Raw genomic sequence first — 21,407 nt, forward strand, 5'->3', positions numbered from 1 at the left:
GGGTCTCCTTGTGTGGGACTGCAGTGATCCCATAGTTCCAGAGAAACAGACCTTCTTAAGAGGACATTTGTTCTCTTTCAAGATGGCTGCTGGTCAGCTTCCTGCCAGTCTGGAAGAGGAATGCCATAGTGGTCAGCGACCATTTTCAGCTCTTGGAAATACTATGTCTTGGAGATTAATATCTCCTGAATTCGTGTTCCTAGGGATAGCACACTATTGATTCTGCACCAGTAGATCCCACCAGTACAAACCATGTAAATGCCTTCAAACTGGATAAAACTGTACCACTTCCCTTGTTATTTTTTATTTTTTCCCTTTAAGGAATCCAGGTCACTGCAAGGAACTTCTGTTGCTTTGTTTCACTGATTTTCTGATTGGACGCTACCTTGAAGCTAAGATTGAAAGTGAAGAGGAATCCTTGTTGGTAGCCTCTAAGCAATATGTTTCTCTCAGGAGTAAAGTCCCGCAAGCACCGGTGCCTAACAATGGAATAATTATGTCTGCACCACAGAAAAGGTACGTGTTTCAAAAGATGTTCCTTTTTCAAAGTAATTCCATTGTAAATATTTGTTTTTCTAGAATAGACCATATTGGCTTTGAAATGCATGTCCTGGACAAGAAAAGGTTTCTGATACATTGATGATAAATAACATTGCAGAAGCTACTGTACACAAGATCTTCATAAATCCATAACGCAAGTGACCAGAGTTGGAACTGGCCAACACGTCACTGATGCTCCCCAAGAGTTCTAGCTCAAAGCAACAATGTACGCTAAGAAGCTGTGGTAAGGACTCTACTGTGGTTACAGGACACTTCAGGCATGGTGATGCGCTACAGATGGTAGCTACTTTTTATGCTTGCTTTAAAAAGCATAGGTGAGAAGTATACATGTTCTCTACAGCAGGGGTGCACAATCTTTTTTTCCATTGCGCCCCCCCCAGCCGGCTCTCCCATGGCAACGTGTCTCCAGAAGCCATCTGAGCCAAGGTAAGTGAAGTTTGCAGAGGCGTTCACCACTCCCCCGGCATTTAATTTAAATGCCTCTGGGAAGCGCACGGGGCCTCTGTAAACCCTGCACCCCTTGCAGAGCGCACCCCTGCTCTACATCATTACCAAATGCGATGTTTCTATTGATAAGGGAGCTCAATATTTTTCTTCACAATTTCACAGACTCTTAGGCCGAGAATATGGTGCACGGCGCCAAAACAAATACCTGAAGTTCGTTGCGGGTGCCCATAGTGCGCGCGCCCAACGGCGAGGAGACCCAATTTTGAGGCTACAAAAGATTTTGCTTTGGGACGGCTACGTGACGAGCGGTTCAGGCAATAATGGTGAACCGCTCGCATGACGTCACTGGCACGTTGCCTCCCAAAGTCTCCAGCACCTACAGTGCAGGTTTCGCGTGTGCGCAACGCACAAGTGACATCGCGCGCACGCCCTGCAGTCTCCCACTATAATCTCAGCCTTCCATTTCACATTACTGAATCCCAAACACTAACGTGAATTGCTGCAAATATGCAGTTGGGGCTTCTTGACAAGTACCCACATACCGCATGTGAATGATGTGGCAGAGCTGCAAGTGACTCGGAGGTCAGTGATAACCAATTGTTCTTGATGCCTCACCATGTTTCATTTGACTTATTTTTAATTTCCAGTTTCTACTTAAAACTGGGAATTTAACTCCCTTATCTTGTGCTTTCACTTTGAAGAAAGCCAGCGCTTTTGACGAAGTTGAATAGTTTGCTGCACTGGAGGAGGTATAGTCGTGAGCGAAGGAAATGAATACATTTGTTTCCTATGAAGAGGTAACAAGGGCAATGACGATCTATGTGCGCACAGAAATATTTTGTGCCTGTGCTGCTTTTACAAATGATAAAAGCAGGTTACTGTATGTGCTATACACAAAACGTATTTTATTTACATTCACATTAATGCGTAATCTTTGTAAGATCTTGTTGCTTTTGCACCTAGATGGGAAATGCTGTAATATTCCTTTATTTTTTTTTCCTTTACAAACCGATTTAGGTCTTTTAGAAGACAGCTTCCTAATTTTCTCCCAGCGTATCCAATACCAGACAGACTCAAAAAAGGCATGGAACAGGCAATGGACATCTTGGCACTAGAGCCATGTCTAGGAGAGGTAAGTGCAGGAGTGTGCAGATTTGCATGCAGTGGGTTTATGGTATCGAATAAAACTGGAGGTTCCCATTTAGATATTTGTCAAAGTATCCGTAACCAAAATGTAAATATATTTTCTATACAGAGCTTTTTGGGTATCTGTGTGTCTACCAGGTTGGTTACAAGAAGGAATTTTGTCTCTTTTTCATTACTATTCTTATTTATTCTGGAATAGCACTGAACAGGTACCCAACTCCTTGCCAAGTAAATACTGATACTTTATCGAGGGGACATTCCCATCATAATAAACAAAACTTTAATACACATTTAAACCAGAAAATTACATATATACCTTAAATATGCTCTAGATTTTCTTTGTGATGTAAATGTTGCTACCTACAGAATCTACTTCACATCACAAAGAAAATCTAGAGCATTATATTTAATGTATATATTTAATTCTACTGTTTAAATGTCTGATCTAAAGAAAAACCATGGTATCGGTAAAGCCTGATTCTGATGTGTTTTTTTTTAAGGAAACATAATTGCAATAGATAAATACAGCACCTGTAAAACAGTGGATAAGAAGCTGTTCTTTTATAATGGTTGTATAGAAAAAAATATGATTGCTGGAATTTACTATAGAACACTATAAAGGGTATGTAGGAGGCCATAGAGAGCGGCTTTTTTTGTTGGGGGAATGGGAGGAGGGATTCTCTTTATTGAAGTATAGTTTTTATTTTTGTTTTCAGGTTCTTAGTTTCTCTAATTTTCACAAGAAAATGTCAACTCTGCTTTGGCTTGAAGATATTCAGACAGAGGTGGATATCAGTGAATTTAGCCTGAGTGGTGCCTTCCTGAAGAAGCACGGTGGATTCCTAATGTTGGAAGTGCCGGGGATGGCAGAGGGCAGACCCTCTTTATATCCAGGTCGATATTTGTCTTGCTATAGCTTTGGGTTATTTAGTTTTTTAACATATCTTCTACTATATATTTTGGAAAGTTTGCCTCTTTACTATTGTCACGTACGACCCCCAGCTAGCACTGGGACAAGGGTTAATACGGACCCCCGCAAGCGCACCCACTCTTCACCTCCCCAAAGGTCCGTCAAATGGACAATATCTCCTCTACAGGATCAAGGATCAATACACAACCCGGAAGCTTGCCCCACTCTCACCTCCGCAAAGGTCCCTCAAATGAGTTGTATCTCTCCTCAATCTGTCCCAGTATACCACCGCCACTAACAGCACACAAGTGTGCACGTGACTTAGATAAGCAACGGCTACTCTAGCCAACCCCCCTTTCTCCTCGGCAAGGAACCAGCGAGTTACTATTAACCCCTACTCAATTGCGAATCATATCTATCCACTGCCACCACCTGAGGGTATGCAAATATGATAAAAGATCTCAGACTGAAATATTTGCTAGGGCCTCAGGTCCCTGTTTATTATAGAAAACCAAGCACAAAAATCAGTTGTAGCTAAATGTGTCCGAATCGTAATAATAATTCTCCCCAGAGCGTGCAATCCGTTCATTCAGAGCCCAAAGCATATTAAATGTTTTAATATATAAAAATACAGTGCTCAGATTACAGAAAGGTATTACAAAAACACAGTTACAATATAAGGCAGAACAGCTTCTTAAAATAAAAGTAGAAAACAGGAAATCCGATACCTTACCTAATACTATGGATTTTCCCCAGAGAGGCGCTGGTTTCCCAAAGCATGCCTCTGGTGAGATCTGATTTTCAAAGTCTTTGCCCAGACTTTAATACGTTCTTTCCTCATGGCACTGGCATAAGTCCACCACTGGAAGAGGCTTTGAAGCTGCCCTCTCCCGACAATGTCTATAGAACTTATTAAAACAATTGACACCTTGAGTGGGCTATCCAGGCTGGACCCCCGCCTTTGAAGTTCAGAGCAGCCCAAAGAAACAGTCCTAAACAGTTTCAAACTCAGCATTTTGTATTTTGTTAAAAGAAGTGTAGCTCATTAACCCCTCAAGCGCCAAAGGGATTAACGACATTATTCTCGTGATTATTATCATGACAACTATCTATGTATTTGGACACTGCTTAAGATATCATAACCACATTTTGCATGATGGTTCCTGAGATCAAAAAGCAGGTTTGTGTCTGTGTTTGGATACAATTCACACATGATATGATCCCATCACAGAACCTTCAGGCTACCACCTAATCTTACCAACTCTGAAAATCCAATTTGCAATATTGGCAAAATAGAGGAATAAGACAAATAAGGCGGGTTCAAGCGCACATGCTGTTTTAAGTGAAAACCCAGTGAACACACTAGTGATAAAATAATGATATATACTACATTAGATATGGAAGTAGTGCAGCTCCAGAAAAGGGACTCAATCCAAAGTCCAAACAGGTCACAGAAGCAGGAAATCAAGTGTGCAAATACGCCCAAAAACAGGAAAAATATACTGCAAAATTGTACAGCTAATTAATTAGTACAGTGACACTTTATAAGTATCTCGCTCCCAATTGTGAAGATAAAAATAGGCGGTGTTTTTGTTCAGAGTCACCAACATATAGTAGAATTCTTCAAACAAGCTTTGAATAACATCCCTCAGGAACATGAGGAAATGGAGTAGATTCCCATATGTGGAGGAACGGAACAGAGAGGACACAAATAGTGTGTTTTTGTTTTTTTTATATAGTAAAATGAAGGTAATACACGAAGTGCTGTGGATGCTGACACATGGACCACCCTGGGTCAGATGGTAGTTGAGGACTGCAACACTTCTTTCTGATACAAACACCTGTGGTGGCTGTACACAGAGAACGATGTCCAAATACAGGAAGGGGAAAAAAACAAGAAACTTGGCCCAAGATCCTCAGAGTAGTTCACCACACATCCTTGTGGGTCTCTCTATGGTCTGCACGCTCGCCCTACTCGTTGAGCTTCATCAGGGGTTAAATTAACCCCTGATGAAGCTCAATGAGCAGGGTGAGCGTGCAGACCATATGTTGCACTATATTTTTCCTGTTTTTTCCCCCCTCATATGTTTTTGGGAGTATTTGCGCTCTTAAGATGATTTATTGAAGTCGCAGTATAAGAGGAGTAAACGGGATAAAATACCTCTGACTCGATTTTGTGCTGGAGTAGCACTTCAATAAATCATCTTTTAAAATCTTTTTTTTTTTGCTGTCTTGGCCCATTCCTGCATTGCGCTGTGATCCTCCTTACCTCGGCGGATATTTTTTGTACTATTGCTATATTTTGGGCCTGTACTAAAATTGCCTCTTTTAAAATTGTTGCCTTTTTATGCCGTGGTATTATTCTGATATCCTTGCCCCAATTTCTAATTCAAGGTTCGATGTCGTCTTGATATCCCAGGTATCTGGTGGAAGATAGTTCTTCAAAATCTGCCGTTTTCTCTTATAATCTCAAATTTTGTGTTAATGGGTCAGATACAGGAATTGGAGAGGAGCGCACTATCCAAAGGAGCAAGGAGAGGACCCAATGCAAAAAATATAAACTTTATTCTGTCATACACCTAAAATCCAACGCGTTTCGAACGCAATGCGTTCTTTATCAAGGATTTCCTTGGACTTTGGCTTTGGCTATTATTGGTTATTATACCTAGCATTTGAGCGCTTCTTCATCTCTTTCTACCGTGTTAATGGGTCAGCCTATATTTATCCGATACAGAATAAGAATAAGCGCTACAAAGCGCGTGAGCAGCAAAATATATGACCAGCGCTGTAGCCTACAGCTAATTATAAAAATGTACACATTCGCTTTTAATGAGGCATACATTCATCAGCAGAATAAATTGGGGAGTGTCACCTACAATTCGTGGGCTGTATCTTGCCTCCTGTGGCATAAAACTGGACACGTTAAGCTTTTAATGTTTGTTTTCTTCCAGGGGACAAAGTGCTGTTAAAATATCAAGCATATACCACACCGGTAATACAATATGTTGGTATAGCTGTTGACGTAAGTGCTTATATATGTTTGGTGTGTGTGTGTGTGTATGTATATGCAGTGGTCGACAAATCACCAAAAAATCTACTCGCCGAACAAAAATATCTACTCGCCACTTGGTACCACACGTGGCTGCTTGGGCCAATAGGAGCTCGCCACGATGTTAAATCCACTCGCCCAGGGCGTGCAAATGTATAGGTTTGTCAAACACTGTGTATATGTATAATTTTTTTTTTTGTTTTTTAATTTTCTCCAATAGACTATTTTATGTTTCATATAATAATTGTGTGGGTTCCAGAGTTTGTAAATAAACGTATTTTCTTATTTCATTCTAAAAATACATTACGGAGCACTGCGCATGGGATTAACGCTGTGTTCAGAAGCGGCGGTTCCCACAGCGTTAATCCTTCTGGGAAAAGCGCTGCCCTCTCGACCGAGAGAGATGGAGCTGCAATGCAGCCGTGCTCCAGGCGCATTAGCCACTCCAAATCGCGGTCATGGAATGCATTAGTCTCCCATAGTATTTCTCCTCCTCTCACCTCCTATTCTAATGAAACGAGAACTACAGTAGTTCACAGCACTGCTTTTTTTTTTCTGTACGTGGTCAGACCTGGGAACATTTTAGAGCTCCCAAAATACTTGGGTAGGGAACAAAATACTTCTCCCTGCATACTTATCAGTGCAGCACCAAGAATTCCAGACACCGAGCGAGTCTTTCTGCTTTTGCCAGTCATGATTGTATGAAATGGAGCAAAGCAGCATTTTTAAATATCTACAGCAGGGATTTTCAACCAGGGTTCCGCGTGCACCCCTCAGGGGTTCCGTGGCCGGTGGAAGGGTGGGGGGGGGAGAGCTGGTACAACTCTCCCAGCTGTCCAAAGCCTTGCGGCACCCCACGTAGCAGTGACCCGGCAGTTCCCGGGCTCAGCAGCAGCAGCCGCCAGATCACTGCTATCCTTCCTTTCCTGGCTCCTGCTGGCGCCGGAAGCCGCGTCTACGTCCGTGTGTCAGGTGGGAGAGGAAGGATCAGGTAAGAGTGTGCGTGATCAGCGCCGGCAGCTCCCTTAAAGTGATTGTGTGTGTGTGTGTGTGTGTGTATTGGAGGGGGTGAGAGACTGGGGGTTATGGTTGAGGTTCCCCAGAATTCTGGGGTTCCTTAACCAAAGAAAGGTTGAAAATCGCTGATCTTCCGAATGGAGGGACTTGGCGTAGTGTGGTCTAGAACGTGGTGTCCCTTTTAGTTTAAACAGGTTTTTTTTTAATCCTTTCACGGCAAAGAACATTCCCAAAGAGCAATTTAAGCCAGGTGAGGCAAAGGCTAGCTTCAACATGGGACCACTCCGTTACCATTGTAACTGCACCAGTGCCAGCACAGTTAAGGATTGTACTTTTATTTAGATGTGTGCTCAAGCACCCAGCACGTGGTGTATTAATCATATCATAATACGAAAGTATTTGCCCTGCATTTCTGCTCCTATGGACCGTTTTCTTGTCCGATTTTTATTTAAAGGTGCGTGGCTTCTCCGTGGCGGGATTTCCTTACTGCCACGTATAATCCTAGATTGAAGGAGAGAAATAGCCGCACTCTTCGTTCAAAAGATTTTTTTAGATCATTTATTGCAATACAGTGAGACAAAAGATAGCACAACGTTTTGGGGACCACTGTTAACCCTTGCTTTGATCCACTTCAGGATGGGTTAACACTGCAATAAAGGATCTTTTGAAAGAGGAGTGTGGCTATTTCTCTCCTTTTCTACTGTCTGAATGATCTCGTGAAAAACCAAGTGTTATCAAAAGATGGTGCTTACACCAAAATAAAGTGCAGTTCTTAAAATAAGAAAGTACCCAGTGATACTAGTGATTTATCAGTGTGAAAAAGTGAAAGTGCATTCAATATGCAATAAATTCCATGATGTGCAAATATAATGATGATTTATAGGTAGAATTATCTCATGTAATATCACTGTAACACTGTAAAACTACCTCTGCTCTTTCAGATGCATGATGAGGAGCTGACACTGAGGGTTAACTCCGAATTTGAGCAGTCATACAACTTTGAGCCAATGGATGTGGAGTTCACATTCAATAGGTAATTACTTTTAGGTTTCTTCAATATGAGCTGAGCACTTTTAGCGCCAACACGTCTAATGGCACAAAGTGCTACAAACATAGTATCACCAGGTACGTCATTGCAACTACATGGGAGAGGAAATCTGAGACTGTAGGAGCAATAAGCCAGTGGGGCACAACCCCATGGGTCGTGACAAATTTCTGGGGGTCAGCGAAGGAGCCCTGCAGCGTTAATCTGACCGAAATTACAGAAACTAACTTGCACTACAGCAGCAGCCTGTCTCTGTCCCGCCCTCTGTCCGCGTCGGCCGCCGGCCCTCTGTCCGCGTCGGCCGCCGGCCCTCTGTCCGCGTCGGCCTCCAGCAGCAGTGCTCTGTTCAGCCAGCTTGGATGACTACGTAGATTCCCGAATATGGGCATATCCATATTTGGAGGGAGTGAGACAGGCTGGTGCTGCTGTAGTTTCATTCAGAAGCAGGGACCCCCCCTAAAGTTAATCCTCTAAAGTTTGAGGGAGGAGGTGGGTGCCTTGCATAGTGAACATTTTAATTTAGGGGTCGCAGCTACATAAAAAGTTGCGCACCACTGCAATAACACATCAGAAAATGAATTTCTGAGAACCTCAACTGGTAGCTGAATGGAAACTAATTAAAACAACTCAAAGTTGAACCACGGCACTATTGTAATAGACTGTAAGGCATAGCTGCTATGTTTAAATATGCAGCATGTACCATTAGTGCTATAATATGCCAGTATCTGATGGCTTGGAATCTGTCCATAATTTAAAGGAGAGTCTGACACAGATACAAGGTTTTTCAAAGTACTGTAGACTTTTTGAAGTGAAACTTCCTTAGTGGCACCTCATTCGAACTGGGGCAAAAATGGATTGTGGAGACAGAAATGAAACGGATGTGACGTCAGTGCTGGCAGTTGAGGCCGGGCTGTGTCATGGCTCAGCCCAACCCCAACACTGACATCCCAACCGCTCAAAAAATCAGAAGCGGCGGCGGCTATAGCCGCCGGCGCCGTTCCTAATGGCCGCTGCTCGCCCCACACGGCCGCAGACATATGCATCGCCGCCGGCGCCGCTCCTAATGGCCGCCGCTCCCCCCACACGGCCGCAGACATCGGCGGCGGTGATAGCCGGCGCCACTCCTAACAGCCGGCCGCAATTTCCCCCAGTTGGAGATGGGCACGGGCGGCATCCGGGGCAGTGGGGACCGGGCCCGGCTCTCCTGCTACAACCCGCTGACTGGCTCCTGGGACCAGGCCCGCTCTCTGTCCCAGCCGCACGCCAAGCTCAAATGCCAGTAGTAGCTCTGTACTCCATCGGGGGCGAGTGCTTCCGCTGCACGGTGATGGGGGCAGCATCTACTGCTTGAACCGAGCGGCACCCTGCAAGTCCCCCTGCCCCCGGAGCAAGCCGGGGGGAAGATGGGCACCCTTCCCCATTTGTGCTCTCCTTGCCCGAGGGGAAGATAATCCATTAAAGCAGAGGTGTATGTACAGTACATGTGTAATGTATGTTTTCTAGGGTCACAGGCCAGTGACATGTCACACACACACACTGACACAAACACACAAACACACACACACATAAATACATACACATACCTCCGCAGGTGGGCTTGCTGCCACAGGATACACGGGCGGGAGACTCCTCTGCCGCCGGGCGGGAGACTCCTCTGCCGCGGGGCTGGACACTCCTCTGCCGCCGGGCGGGACACTCCTCTGCCGCGGGGCTGGACACTCCTCTGCCGCCGGGCGGGAGACTCCTCTGCCGCCGGGCTGGACACTCCTCTGCCGCCGGGCGGGAGACTCCTCTGCCGCGGGGCTGGACACTCCTCTGCCGCCGGGCGGGAGACTCCTCTGCCTCGGGGCTGGACACTCCTCTGCCGCCGGGCGGGAGACTCAGACAGAGCTCCCCCCGCTGGGCTCACTCGCGTACAGGCATCAAGGGGAGCTGTTCAGCTGCCGCCAACCTCTGCGCAGCCCGCGCCGCGCATGCGCAGTAGTCATGGCGACCCTGTCGGGCGCCACGCATGCGCAGAAGCGTCTGGCAGCGGCGCCGTTACCCCCACGCGCCCATTAAATTTTGAATAAAAGGACACGGAGCGCAGACCACCCACCCACACCCCCTGTGTCACACTGTAACACACATGCACACTCAGTCACGCGCACACTCAGTCACGCGCACAGTCACAGTCACACGCGCAGTCACATGCGCACTCACAGTCACATGCACACTCACTGTCACATGCACACTCAGTCACACGCACAGGCACAGTCACGCACAGTCACACTCAGTCAGTCGCATGCACAGTCACACGCACACTCTTAGTCACACGCACACTGTCAGTCACACGCACACTCAGTCACGCACATGCACACTCAGTCACACGCACACTCAGTCACACGCACACTCGGTCACACGCACACACGAGGAATTCACACTTAGTGCAAATAGCTAATACAGGGGATGTGTACCGAGCACGCGCGTTATAAGTCAAATTTATTTGCGTTTTGTCAATGAAATTGTATTTTGATTTTTAATTAAAACATCACAAACACAAATACAATTTCTGTGACAAAAGTCAAAGAAGTTTCACTTACTATGCGCGTGCACAGCACACACAGCTTTTTTTTTTTGTATTGTGTACTGTGCAAAAAAAAAAAAAAAAGTACCCATTGTGGCTTGTCCAAACTAAGAACTATGCTCAGAGCATCAGTATAAATACTGGTAAAACCGTAGCCGTATAACATTTGCAACTCATTCTGCACATGGCTTTATCTTCTGTTGGCATCTTCGCAAGCCTCCTTGTGGTTTCTGTGGTCTAGTGTATACGTGGGGAGATCTTTGTGTTCTTGTATTTCATGTCTACAGCTAGCCTCAAATCAAGGCTCTTCAACTAATTGTCTAATGGGGCCAGATCAAAAAAACTTTTTAGAGAAGTAGAAGGGTCACAAACTTCTTACTATGTCATTTTAGATGCATTTAAATGCTTAAATTTAATATTTCAACATTTTGCAAGCATTTATAACGTGTACCATATGTTTATATTGCCTTAACTCAGAGGTGCGCAAACTAGGGGGCACCCCACCAGGGGGGGCGTGAGACTTTTCTGGGGGGGGGGGGCACGACGTTACAGAGGTCCTGCGCTGAGAGCGCGAGGCCTTTGTAAACTTACCCGGCTCCAGTCCCGTGTCAAATGACACCCGTTGCCATGGAGACGTGACGTCAAATGACGCCGCGGGTCACGTGACGACACACGACCCCGCAGCGTCATTTGACGCAACATTGGAGGTGAGGGGGGGTTCACGACGGAGGAGCAGCGCAGGGAGTTTGCGCATCTCTACCTTGACTTACAAGTAGTTGCTTAGTTAATTTTCACACGGAAACTCTGAGCTAAATTAGCAGGAACATAGAATCCAAAGCACACATTTGGGTGCCGGGAAAAGGGCAAATTCAGAGACGTTTTTCTTCTATTCATATTTCTTGCCAATGTGTTTTTTGCCCCCCCCCCCCCCCCCCCTGTGTTTTCATTGGACTATGCTCATACTGCGTTGAACATTAACCCTTTTTGTACAGGAATGCAACATACCAGTTCATACCAAGTCTTGTTATGGGGGGGTCCAACAATAATGTTCTGAATGTATTCTGTTGTCAGATCAGATATTGCCTATTGAAAAATCTAAGGCGTGTCCTGTCTAAGACTTTGTTGATTTAAGTAGAGCGTCATTTCATAAATATCGTATGCAACCTTTTAAATGCTTCATCTTTTCCTCTTGTGTATAGGGTCACAAGCAGGAGATGTCAGTTTGCTGTTGAACAAGGGGTCAAACTTGGGCAAACAGGTACTGTAAGTAATTTGTTCTTTGTTTACTAGACGTGATGACGTGTCTTCAAAAATTCTGGCTTTGTTTAAAGAACTGAGCTTTCAGGTCGCCAAATAATTAGTATTGTGGAAAAAATAAAAAGGTGGTGATGATTGACTCTCAAACGTCAGTGAAAATAAGTGCAAAACAATGGATATGTTGGAAAAATTGCAGCTCAAACCCAACAAAAGAACGGTTATTGTAAGTGGAGGTTATAATACAATGAAACGCCCACAAATAAGGTTAATATGAAACACTAACCCATGGTGTTGAAAACTATTATGGTATGATAACCCAGAATACGAGCTGGGTATTCATAATAAATCCTTCTGTTTCCAACAGGTTTAATTTTCAATGGGTCTTTGTAATCAGCAGAAGGTAAATGGTGTATATCTCAAATGGCTTTAAAAAAAACAAAAAAAAAACAGCTCCTCATACTTTCTCCCAAACTTGGCCCTACTACCTCCTTCCACATTGCTGTTGGAAGTACTATCATTCACCCAGTAGCCCAAGCACGCTGCCTAGGAGTCACACTAGACTCCTCTTTCACATTCTCTTACATTCAAAAGGTAGCTAAAACCTGTCGTTTTTTTCCTCCGTAATATTACCAAGATACGCCCTTTCCTCTGTTGCATGACTGCTAAAACTCTGACACAGACCCTCATTCTCTCCCGTCTCGACTGCTGTAACCTCCTGCTGTCTGGCCTTCCTGCTTCTCACCTGTCTCCCCTACAATCTATCCTAAACGCTGCTGCCAGAATCACTCAACTATTTCCAAAATCTGTCTCTGCATCTCCCCTGCTGAAATGCCTCCTGGCTTCCTATCAAATCCCGTATCGTACACTCAACTCTCCTCCTCACTTTTAAAGCTTTACACACTTATGCTCCTCTTTACAGCTCAGCCCTTATTTCTCACTACACCATCCCGACTCTTGCGTTCTGCTCAAGGTTATCTTCTCTCTACCCCTTTTGTATCTAAAGCCCTCTCCCATCTCTGGAATGCCCTTCCCCTCAATATCCAACTCTCTATCCATCTTTTAAGACCCACCTCAAAACACATCTGCTTAAGGAAGCATATGTGTAGCTCCATGGTTGATAATTAACACCTCATACATGAACCTTGGCCCCTTGCAGATGAACTTACCAGCACGTCCTCCTCCTGTGTCTGTACGTTCTTCCTACCAACCAATTAGATTGTAAGCTCTTCGGAGATGGGACTCCTTTTCCTAAATGTTACTTTTACGTCTGAAGCACTTCCCATTATGTGTTATTTGTATTATTTGTTTATTTATATCAGCGGTGCGCAAACTGGGGGGGCGCGGGCGGTTGCAGAGGCCCCGTGCTCTTCCCTGAGGCATTTAAATGCCAGGGGACCGCGCAAGGCCTCTGCAACCTGTACTTACGGGATTCAGCCGGCTTCTGCTCATGTCGCCATGACAACTGTTTGACTCTGCGTGGTCATGTGATGTACCGTGTTGTCAAATGACACTGCAGGGTGACGTCACATCACGTGACCGTCGGCGTAATTTGACGCCGGGTCACTCGGGAGGGGGGTGCGAGCGCAGGGACCGAGACATGGGGGCGCAGCCAAAAAACTTTGCACACCCCTGATTTTATATGATTGTCACGTGTATTACTACTGTGAAGCACTACATACCTACATACCTACATACATACACAGGGAACAGAGAGCAGGATATAGTGCAGACAGTTTAAAATGTTTATGTATCGTTAGAAAATTAAAGCGTATCCGGATGTGCACTGCCTGTGTAACAAGATTAAAAGCCTTTGTTTAGAGGTTTATACGCTATTCAGAGTGGCAGCGATCAACACTGGGAAGTGGGGGAGGGTGTGGACTCGGGTCTGGGGAACGTGTATTTTAAAAGCGCAGCCATTGTTCAGCCTGGATTCGTAGGTGTCTACCTCTGCAAGAGAGATCAGGCTGAAACTGGAAGCTGAGGCCTGGGTCCTAGTTCCCATTGGCCAGTTGGTATTACTTGCTCTCCTTAAGTCTCTGTGGGCTATCCTAAAGCACTGAAGCTGTGTTTAGATTGAAGATTCAGGATGGTTGTTATTCCTCGGGAAGGTAGTAGGGCTACAATAAAGTCCATTGTCAAATGGGTGCAAGCCGATCAGGGATTGGCAGTGGTTGGAGTAGGCTGCATGGAAGGGCTCCGGGCACCTTGGTTTGGGTACAAGTGGCTACAAAATCTTGAACATCTCTTCGAATCGCCGATCACCAGAAGGTGCGTGCTAAGTATTCGGACATCTTCTTTACCCCAGGGGGGGTCGATGAATTTTAGAACCTCTTTACAGAGGGGGGTTAGGTACATAGTCTCGACGGTGGTAAAGGTGCCGGAGCAAGATCCTCCGACTGTGCTTGAAGAATTTTCTTCAAAAGGGAAGATGAGACCGAGGAGATTCTGCGGGAAAGGGGCGATGGGGCCTTTATCAGTCTCTTCCATGGTTAATTGCATGGTTAAGGTGATAGACGAAAGGAGAACATTTTAATTGAACCGGGTGAAGAACAAAGCCCGCCTGGCGTGTCCCGAGTTTCCTGGCTGCTTCTATATATATCCAAGATTCTTGTGGTGATTCTTGTGAGTATCGATTTAACTTATTCCCTCTATAAGATGCTGCCATTCCCTGAGTGCCATTTTGATGGAGCAGAGCATGCAGCATGATACCATAGTTTCTCTCTGCAAAAGAAAATTTCATGGCAGAGGTCAATGCAGGCAGCAGGCAAAGGATGGTCAGGAACAAGTTGGAGCCTGGCAGAAAACCATGCTTGGATACTTCCTGTAGCAAGTCCAGCCTATTTATAGACCGGTTGCCAGTATACAAGATGGCCTCTGCATACTTGGTGTGGACAGAACTGCAGTTACTGCTCATGCACATATTCCCACGTGAACTTGCCGATGCATCAAGAGTATTGAAAGTTCGATAATATCAGATAAGAGGAGTGAAGTTATCTGTACATATTGAGGCCCTTTTAATCTTTACTGATGAGCCTTCTGCTGTTATTTCACCATTTTAGTAGCCCTATAATTTATTTAATTTTTTTGCATAATTTTTTTTGCATAATTTCCAATTTATTTACATCCTTTCAAAGATATGGGCTCCAAAACTAAACATTGTACTCTGTGAGTTCTCCGCAATGATCTATTATGTGGCATCACTACCCCTCTCTCTTTTTTTTTTTTCTGTGAATGCCTCTCCCTATACAGCTAAGCATTCTGCTGGGTACGCAGTTTGTAAAATGGAATGGCAATAACCACTGTTCTAGTATCAGCAAACTACTGAACAGAGAGCATAACAAGCAAGAGGTTATCTTGTGCCCTTGTCTCCTCCCTTCAATTCATTCCGTGTGTGGATTGTATATGGACAGGACAGATAAAGAGACAGAAAATAGGCACATATACTGTAGGGCAAAGAGCTAAATGTGCTATAGGTTATAGCTATATTATCGACCGTCCAACCTCCTCAACTGATCCCATTTGCTCTAAGAGGAGGACAGTGGCAGAAAGTTACTAGCTAACTAGTAACAAAGCAGCAAAACGTGTAATCTTGTGGGGTTTTTTTTTCTTTCTTTTTTTGTTTAATAAAAAAAAAATCACTAATGCTGCAAGAGTTAATTAAGGCCTCGACCATGCAGAACGCGCGCGAGCTGCGCAATCAAATCAATGTAAAATTAATTGGAGCGTCCATACTGCGTTGGTAGGCGTGGTGTGTGCAGATACACATAGATATATATGCATATATATGTGTGTGTCTGTGTGTGTGTGTGAGTGAGAGTGAGTGCATTTAACCCCCTGTCTAGTGCCGCTGCTGTGCTGTGCCTCATTTCAGAATGCTGGGACGCGATCCAGCGTGTCACCTAGCAACGCGGGACGCTGGAAGAATAGCCCAGCCGCAGACATCCCTTGGAGGCACTGCAGTGACGCTACGCCACGCATCCGCATACAGGCACTCCCGCACTTTAAGGATCTCCTAGCAACTGTCGGGACCAGAGGCGGGGAGAGGCCTGGAGATTGTGGCTGGATGTGTCTGCGGAGCGGCGCTGTGTGGCTGGAGGAAGTTGCTGCTGCTGCTGCTGCTGCTGCTGCCTCCGTGTGTATTGTGGGCGAGGCGGACGGAGGGAGCCCCCCCAGGCTGGATTCCCTCACTCTCATGGCAGGTAAGGGAGGGTGGGGGAGAAAGGGAGATGCAGCATACCACTGTCGTGAGCCGGCTTCAGCCTTAAAGCAGCCGCGCGGTCACTGCTGTATTTCATCTCCTGTCGGCACCGCTGATAAGAGGGAGAGAGAGGAATTTGAGCGGGCGGACACTCGCTCTCGCAGAGGGGAAGGGGTTGGTGTCTCTCTCTGTGTGTGTGTGTGTGTGTGTGTGTGTGTGTGTGTGTGTGTGTGTGTGTGTGTATAATTGGGAGAGTGTGTTGAGTGTCACTCACCCTGTCACCCTCTGTCTCACCCTGTCACCCTCTGTCTCACCATGTCACCCTCACTCTGTGTCTCACCATGTCACCCTCTCTCTGTGTCTCACGCGCACACTCTCTCTGTGTCTCACGCGCACTCTCTGTGTCTCAAGCGCACTCTCTGTGTCTCACGCGCACTCTCTCTCTGTGTCTCACGCGCACTCTCTCTCTGTGTCTCACGCGCACTCTCTCTCTCTGTGTCTCACGCGCCCTCTCTCTCTGTGTCTCACGCGCACTCTCTCTCTGTGTCTCACGCGCACTCTCTCTCTCTGTGTCTCACGCGCACTCTCTCTCTGTGTCTCACGCGCACTCTCTCTCTGTGTCTCACGCGCACTCTCTGTGTGTCTCACGCGCACACTCTGTGTCTCACGCGCACACTCTGTGTCTCACGCGCACACTCTGTGTCTCGCGCACACACTCTCTCTGTGTCTCGCGCACACACACACTCTCTATGTGTCTCACGCGCACACACACACTCTCTATGTGTCTCACGCGCACACACACACTCTCTGTGTCTCACGCGCACGCACGCACGCACACACACACACACACACACACACACACACACACTCTCTGTGTCTCACACGCACACACACACACTCTCTCTCTGTGTCTCACACTCTGGATCTGGATATCTTATTTACCCTATATATCTTAACTGGCCTATACCTACACCGAAATAACCTATACTGCTTTCTTCCAGATATAACTCTTGAACTTCACATGGGAGACATCGGAATCCCCCCTAACCCAGAAGACGGGTAGGGAACGCCTCCCCTCCAACATATAACATTGCGGGAATGAGGTACCTGGACATTGAGGGTCTGCGAATCAGGTAAGATCCCAGGTGGGATTGCTGCTTTAGATATTCAGAAGCGGGGGCATCCAGACACTGGTTAAGGGGTGCAGGAAACTAGTCATTCACACCTGGCTTTTTTTTCTAAATCCGACATTTACACACACACACACACACACACACACAGACACACACAGACACACACACACACACTTAACAAGGACTAATTGTAGTATAATGTAATACAATAAATAAACTTATGTCAAAAACAAATGTTGTTCTTACTAGGAATTTATTAAAAAAAAAATTTAAAGCCCGTCTGGGGGCGGGACTAGTGGCGGGGCTAGTTGGCGAGTAGATTTTTTTTGTTCGGCGAGTAGATTTTTGGGTGATTTGTCGACCACTAATAAATAAAAATATATATATATATACACGTATATACACATATATACACATATATACACATACACGCACGTCCGGAAATAATTGGACACTGATACAAGTTTTGTTATTTCGGCTGTGTACCAAAATAAACTCAAGTTACAGTTAAATAATGAATATGGGCTTAAAGTGCAGTCTATCAGCTTTAATGGGAGGGTATTCACATCCAAATTGGAGGAAGGGTTTAGGAATTACATCTCTATAATATGTAGCCTCCTCTTTTTCAAGGGACCAAAAGTAATTGGATAATTGACTCAAAAGCTGTTTCATGGACATGTGTGGGCTATTCCTTCGCTATTTCATCATCAATTAAGCAGGTAAAAGGTCTGGCATTAGCATTTGGAAGCTGTTGCTGTGAACCCACAACATGCGGTCAAAGGAGCTAGATCACAACCGGGAAATTACAGACCTGTAAGCCTGACTTCAATAGTAGGGAAACTACTTGAAGGTTTAATACGGGATAATATTCAGGAATACCTAATGGAAAACAAAATTATTAGTAATAGTCAGCATGGATTTATGAAGGATAGATCTTGCCAAACTAACCTTATTTGTTTCTTTGAGGAGGTAAGTAGGAATTTAGACCAGGGTAATGCAATTGATGTGGTCTACTTAGATTTTGGAAAGGCTTTTGATACGGTTTCACACAAGAGGTTGGTGTACAAAATAAAGAAAATTGGACTCAGTAATAATATATGCACCTGGATTGAAAACTGGTTAAAGGACAGACAACAGAGGGTTGTCATAAATGGAACTTTTTCAGGTTGGGCTAAAGTCGTGAGTGGAGTACCTCAAGGATCGGTACTGGGACCCCTGCTTTTTAACTTGTTTATTAATGACCTTGAGGTTGGGATCGAGAGCAAAGTCTCCATCTTTGCTGATGATACTAAATTGTGTAAGATAATAAAATCAGAGCAGGATGTAATTTCTCTTCAGAAGGACTTGGAGAGACTGGAAACGTGGGCAGGTAAATGGCAGGTGAGGTTTAATACAGATAAATGTAAGGTTATGCATTTGGGATACAAGAATAAAATGGCGACTTGCAAATTAAATGGAGATATATTGGGGGAATCCTTGATGGAGAAGGATTTAGGAGTGCTTGTAGACAGCAGGCTTAGCAATAGTGCCCAATGTCATGCAGTAGCTGCAAAGGCAAACAAGATCTTATCTTGCATCAAACGGGCAATGGATGGAAGGGAAGTAAACATAATTATGCCCCTTTACAAAGCATTAGTAAGACCACACCTTGAATATGGAGTACAATTGTGGGCACCAATCCTAAGAAAAGACATTATGGAACTAGAGAGAATGCAGAGAAGAGCCACCAAATTAATAAAGGTGGTGGACATTCTAACTTATGTGGAGAGGCAAGCTAAATTAGATTTATTTACATTAGAAAAGAGGCGTCTAAGAGGGGATATGATAACTATATACAAATATATTCAGGGACAATACAAGGAGCTTTCAAAAGAACTATTCATCCCACGGGCAGTACAAAGGACTCGGGCCATCCCTTAAGGTTGGAGGAAAGGAAATTTCACCAGCAACAAAGGAAAGGGTTCTTTACAGTAAGGGCAGTTAAAATGTGGAATTCATTACCCATGGAGACTGTGATGGCAGATACAATAGATTTGTTCAAAAAAAGGTTGGACATCTTTTTAGATGGGAAAGGTATACAGGGATATACCAAATAAGTATACATGGGAAGGATGTTGATCCAGGGATTAATCCGATTGCCAATTATTGGAGTCAGGAAGGAATTAATTTTTCCCCTTAATGGGGTTTTTTGTTTGCCTTCCTCTGGATCAATAAGTAAAGATATAGGATAAAGTATCTGTTGTCTAAATTTAGCATAGGTTGAACTTGATGGACGGAAGTCTTTTTTTCAACCTCATCAACTATGTAACTATGTAATGCAAGTGAAACAGGGCATCCTTAGGTTGCAAAAAAAAGAAAATCCATCAGAGATAGCAGGAACATTAGGAGTGGCCAAATCAACAGTTTGGTACATTCTGAGGGAAAAAAGAATGCACTGGTGAGCTCTGCAACACAAAAAGGCCTGGACGTCCACGGAAGACAACAGTGGTGGATGATCGTAGGGTCCTTTCCATGGTAAAGAAAAACCCCTTCACAACATCCAGCCAAGTGAAGAACACTCTCCAGGAGGTAGGCATATCATTATCCAAGTCTACCATAAAGAGAAGACTTCACGAGAGCAAATACAGAGGGTTCACCACAAGGTGCAAACCATTCATTAGCCTCAAGAATAGAAAGGCCAGATTAGCCTTTGCCAAACAATATCTAAAAAAAAAAGCCAGCCCAGTTCTGGAACAGCATTCTTTGGACAGATGAAACTAAGATCAACCTGTACCAGAATGATGGGAAGAAAAAAGTATGGAGAAGGCTTGGAACGGCTCATGATCCGAAGCATACCACATCATCTGTAAAACACGGTGGAGGCAGTGCGATGGCATGGGCATGCATGGCTTACAATGGCCCTGGGTCACTAGTGTTTATTGATGATGTGACAGAAGACCGAAGCAGCCGGATGAATCCTGAAGTGTATAGGGATATATTGTCTGCTCAGATTCAGACAAATTCAGCGAAGTTGATTGGACGGCGCTTCACTTTACAGATGGACAATGACCCAAAACATACTGCGAAAGCAACCCAGGAGTTTTTTAAGACAAGGAAGTGGAATATCTGCAATGGCTGAGTCAATCACCTGATCTCAACTCGATTGAGCATGCATTTCACTTGCTGAAGACAAAACTTAAGGCAGAAAGATCCACGAACAAACAACTGAAGACAGCTGCAGTAAAGGCCTGGCAAAGCATCACAAAGGAGGAAACCCAGCGTTTGGTGATGTCCATGCGTTCCAGACCAAACAGTCATTGCCTGCATAGGATTCTCGACAAAGTATTTTAAAATGAACATTTTATTTATGATTGTGTTAATTTGTCCAATTACATTTGAGCCCCTAAAATAAGGGGACTGTGTATGAAAATGGTTGCAATTCCTAAACGTTTCATACGATATTTTTGTTCAACCCCTTGAATTAAAGCTGAAAGTCTGCACTTCTATTGCATCTCGGTTGTTTCATTTCAAATCCATTGTGGTGGCGTACAGAGCCAAAATTATGAAAATTGTGTCAGTGTCCAATTATTTTCGGACCTAACTGTATATATAATCTCTTGCCTGCGCGATGGGCCGCCCCTACTGCGAGCGTGACGTCACGGCACTCCGTCTCGTGCTTGCTAGCAGGCAGCATGGACGCGGAATTATTCTTCAACTCTTAATGCCATTTTAATCCATTTTAATATACGGAGAATCCTTTGGATTTCTGTAGCCGGTTTTAGCACATGTCCCCAGCAGTGCAAAAAAATTGCAACACGTTTGTGATATGTTGCCAATATTCCCAGCAGTTTGAGCTGTAAACAGTAACAATAGATAATGTTACCCAGTAATATAAGGATACATTGTAGCTGCTGAGTTACACTGACTGAAGGATTCATTGGAACTGAAAGACGGCCATTATGTTAGGCACACAATCGGGATTTTTACAGATTTATAACAGGAGCACGAAACGATTGCCACCTTAGGTAAGAATGTAGAATTAAAGATTGTCACACGCTTAACATATAGAAATAAAAAAGGGGTGGGGATAATTACTGCG

At 44.7% G+C, this 21,407-nt stretch overlaps 1 protein-coding gene across 1 annotated transcript in view; it reads left to right on the top strand.

The window, feature by feature from the left end:
* MOV10L1 (Mov10 like RNA helicase 1) overlaps nt 1-21,407 on the top strand; it is a 120,672-nt gene that overhangs the window by 39,991 nt on the left and 59,274 nt on the right. The window contains exons 8-13 of the mRNA XM_075599833.1: nt 322-516; nt 2,026-2,140; nt 2,871-3,048; nt 6,016-6,086; nt 8,072-8,163; nt 11,941-11,999. Coding sequence (XP_075455948.1) covers nt 322-516; nt 2,026-2,140; nt 2,871-3,048; nt 6,016-6,086; nt 8,072-8,163; nt 11,941-11,999 — 710 coding nt within the window. The remainder of the gene's footprint in view (nt 1-321; nt 517-2,025; nt 2,141-2,870; nt 3,049-6,015; nt 6,087-8,071; nt 8,164-11,940; nt 12,000-21,407) is intronic.

The sequence above is a fragment of the Ascaphus truei genome, chromosome 5 (genome assembly GCF_040206685.1).
Source record: "Ascaphus truei isolate aAscTru1 chromosome 5, aAscTru1.hap1, whole genome shotgun sequence".
In the NCBI taxonomy this organism is placed as follows: Eukaryota; Metazoa; Chordata; class Amphibia; order Anura; family Ascaphidae; genus Ascaphus; species Ascaphus truei.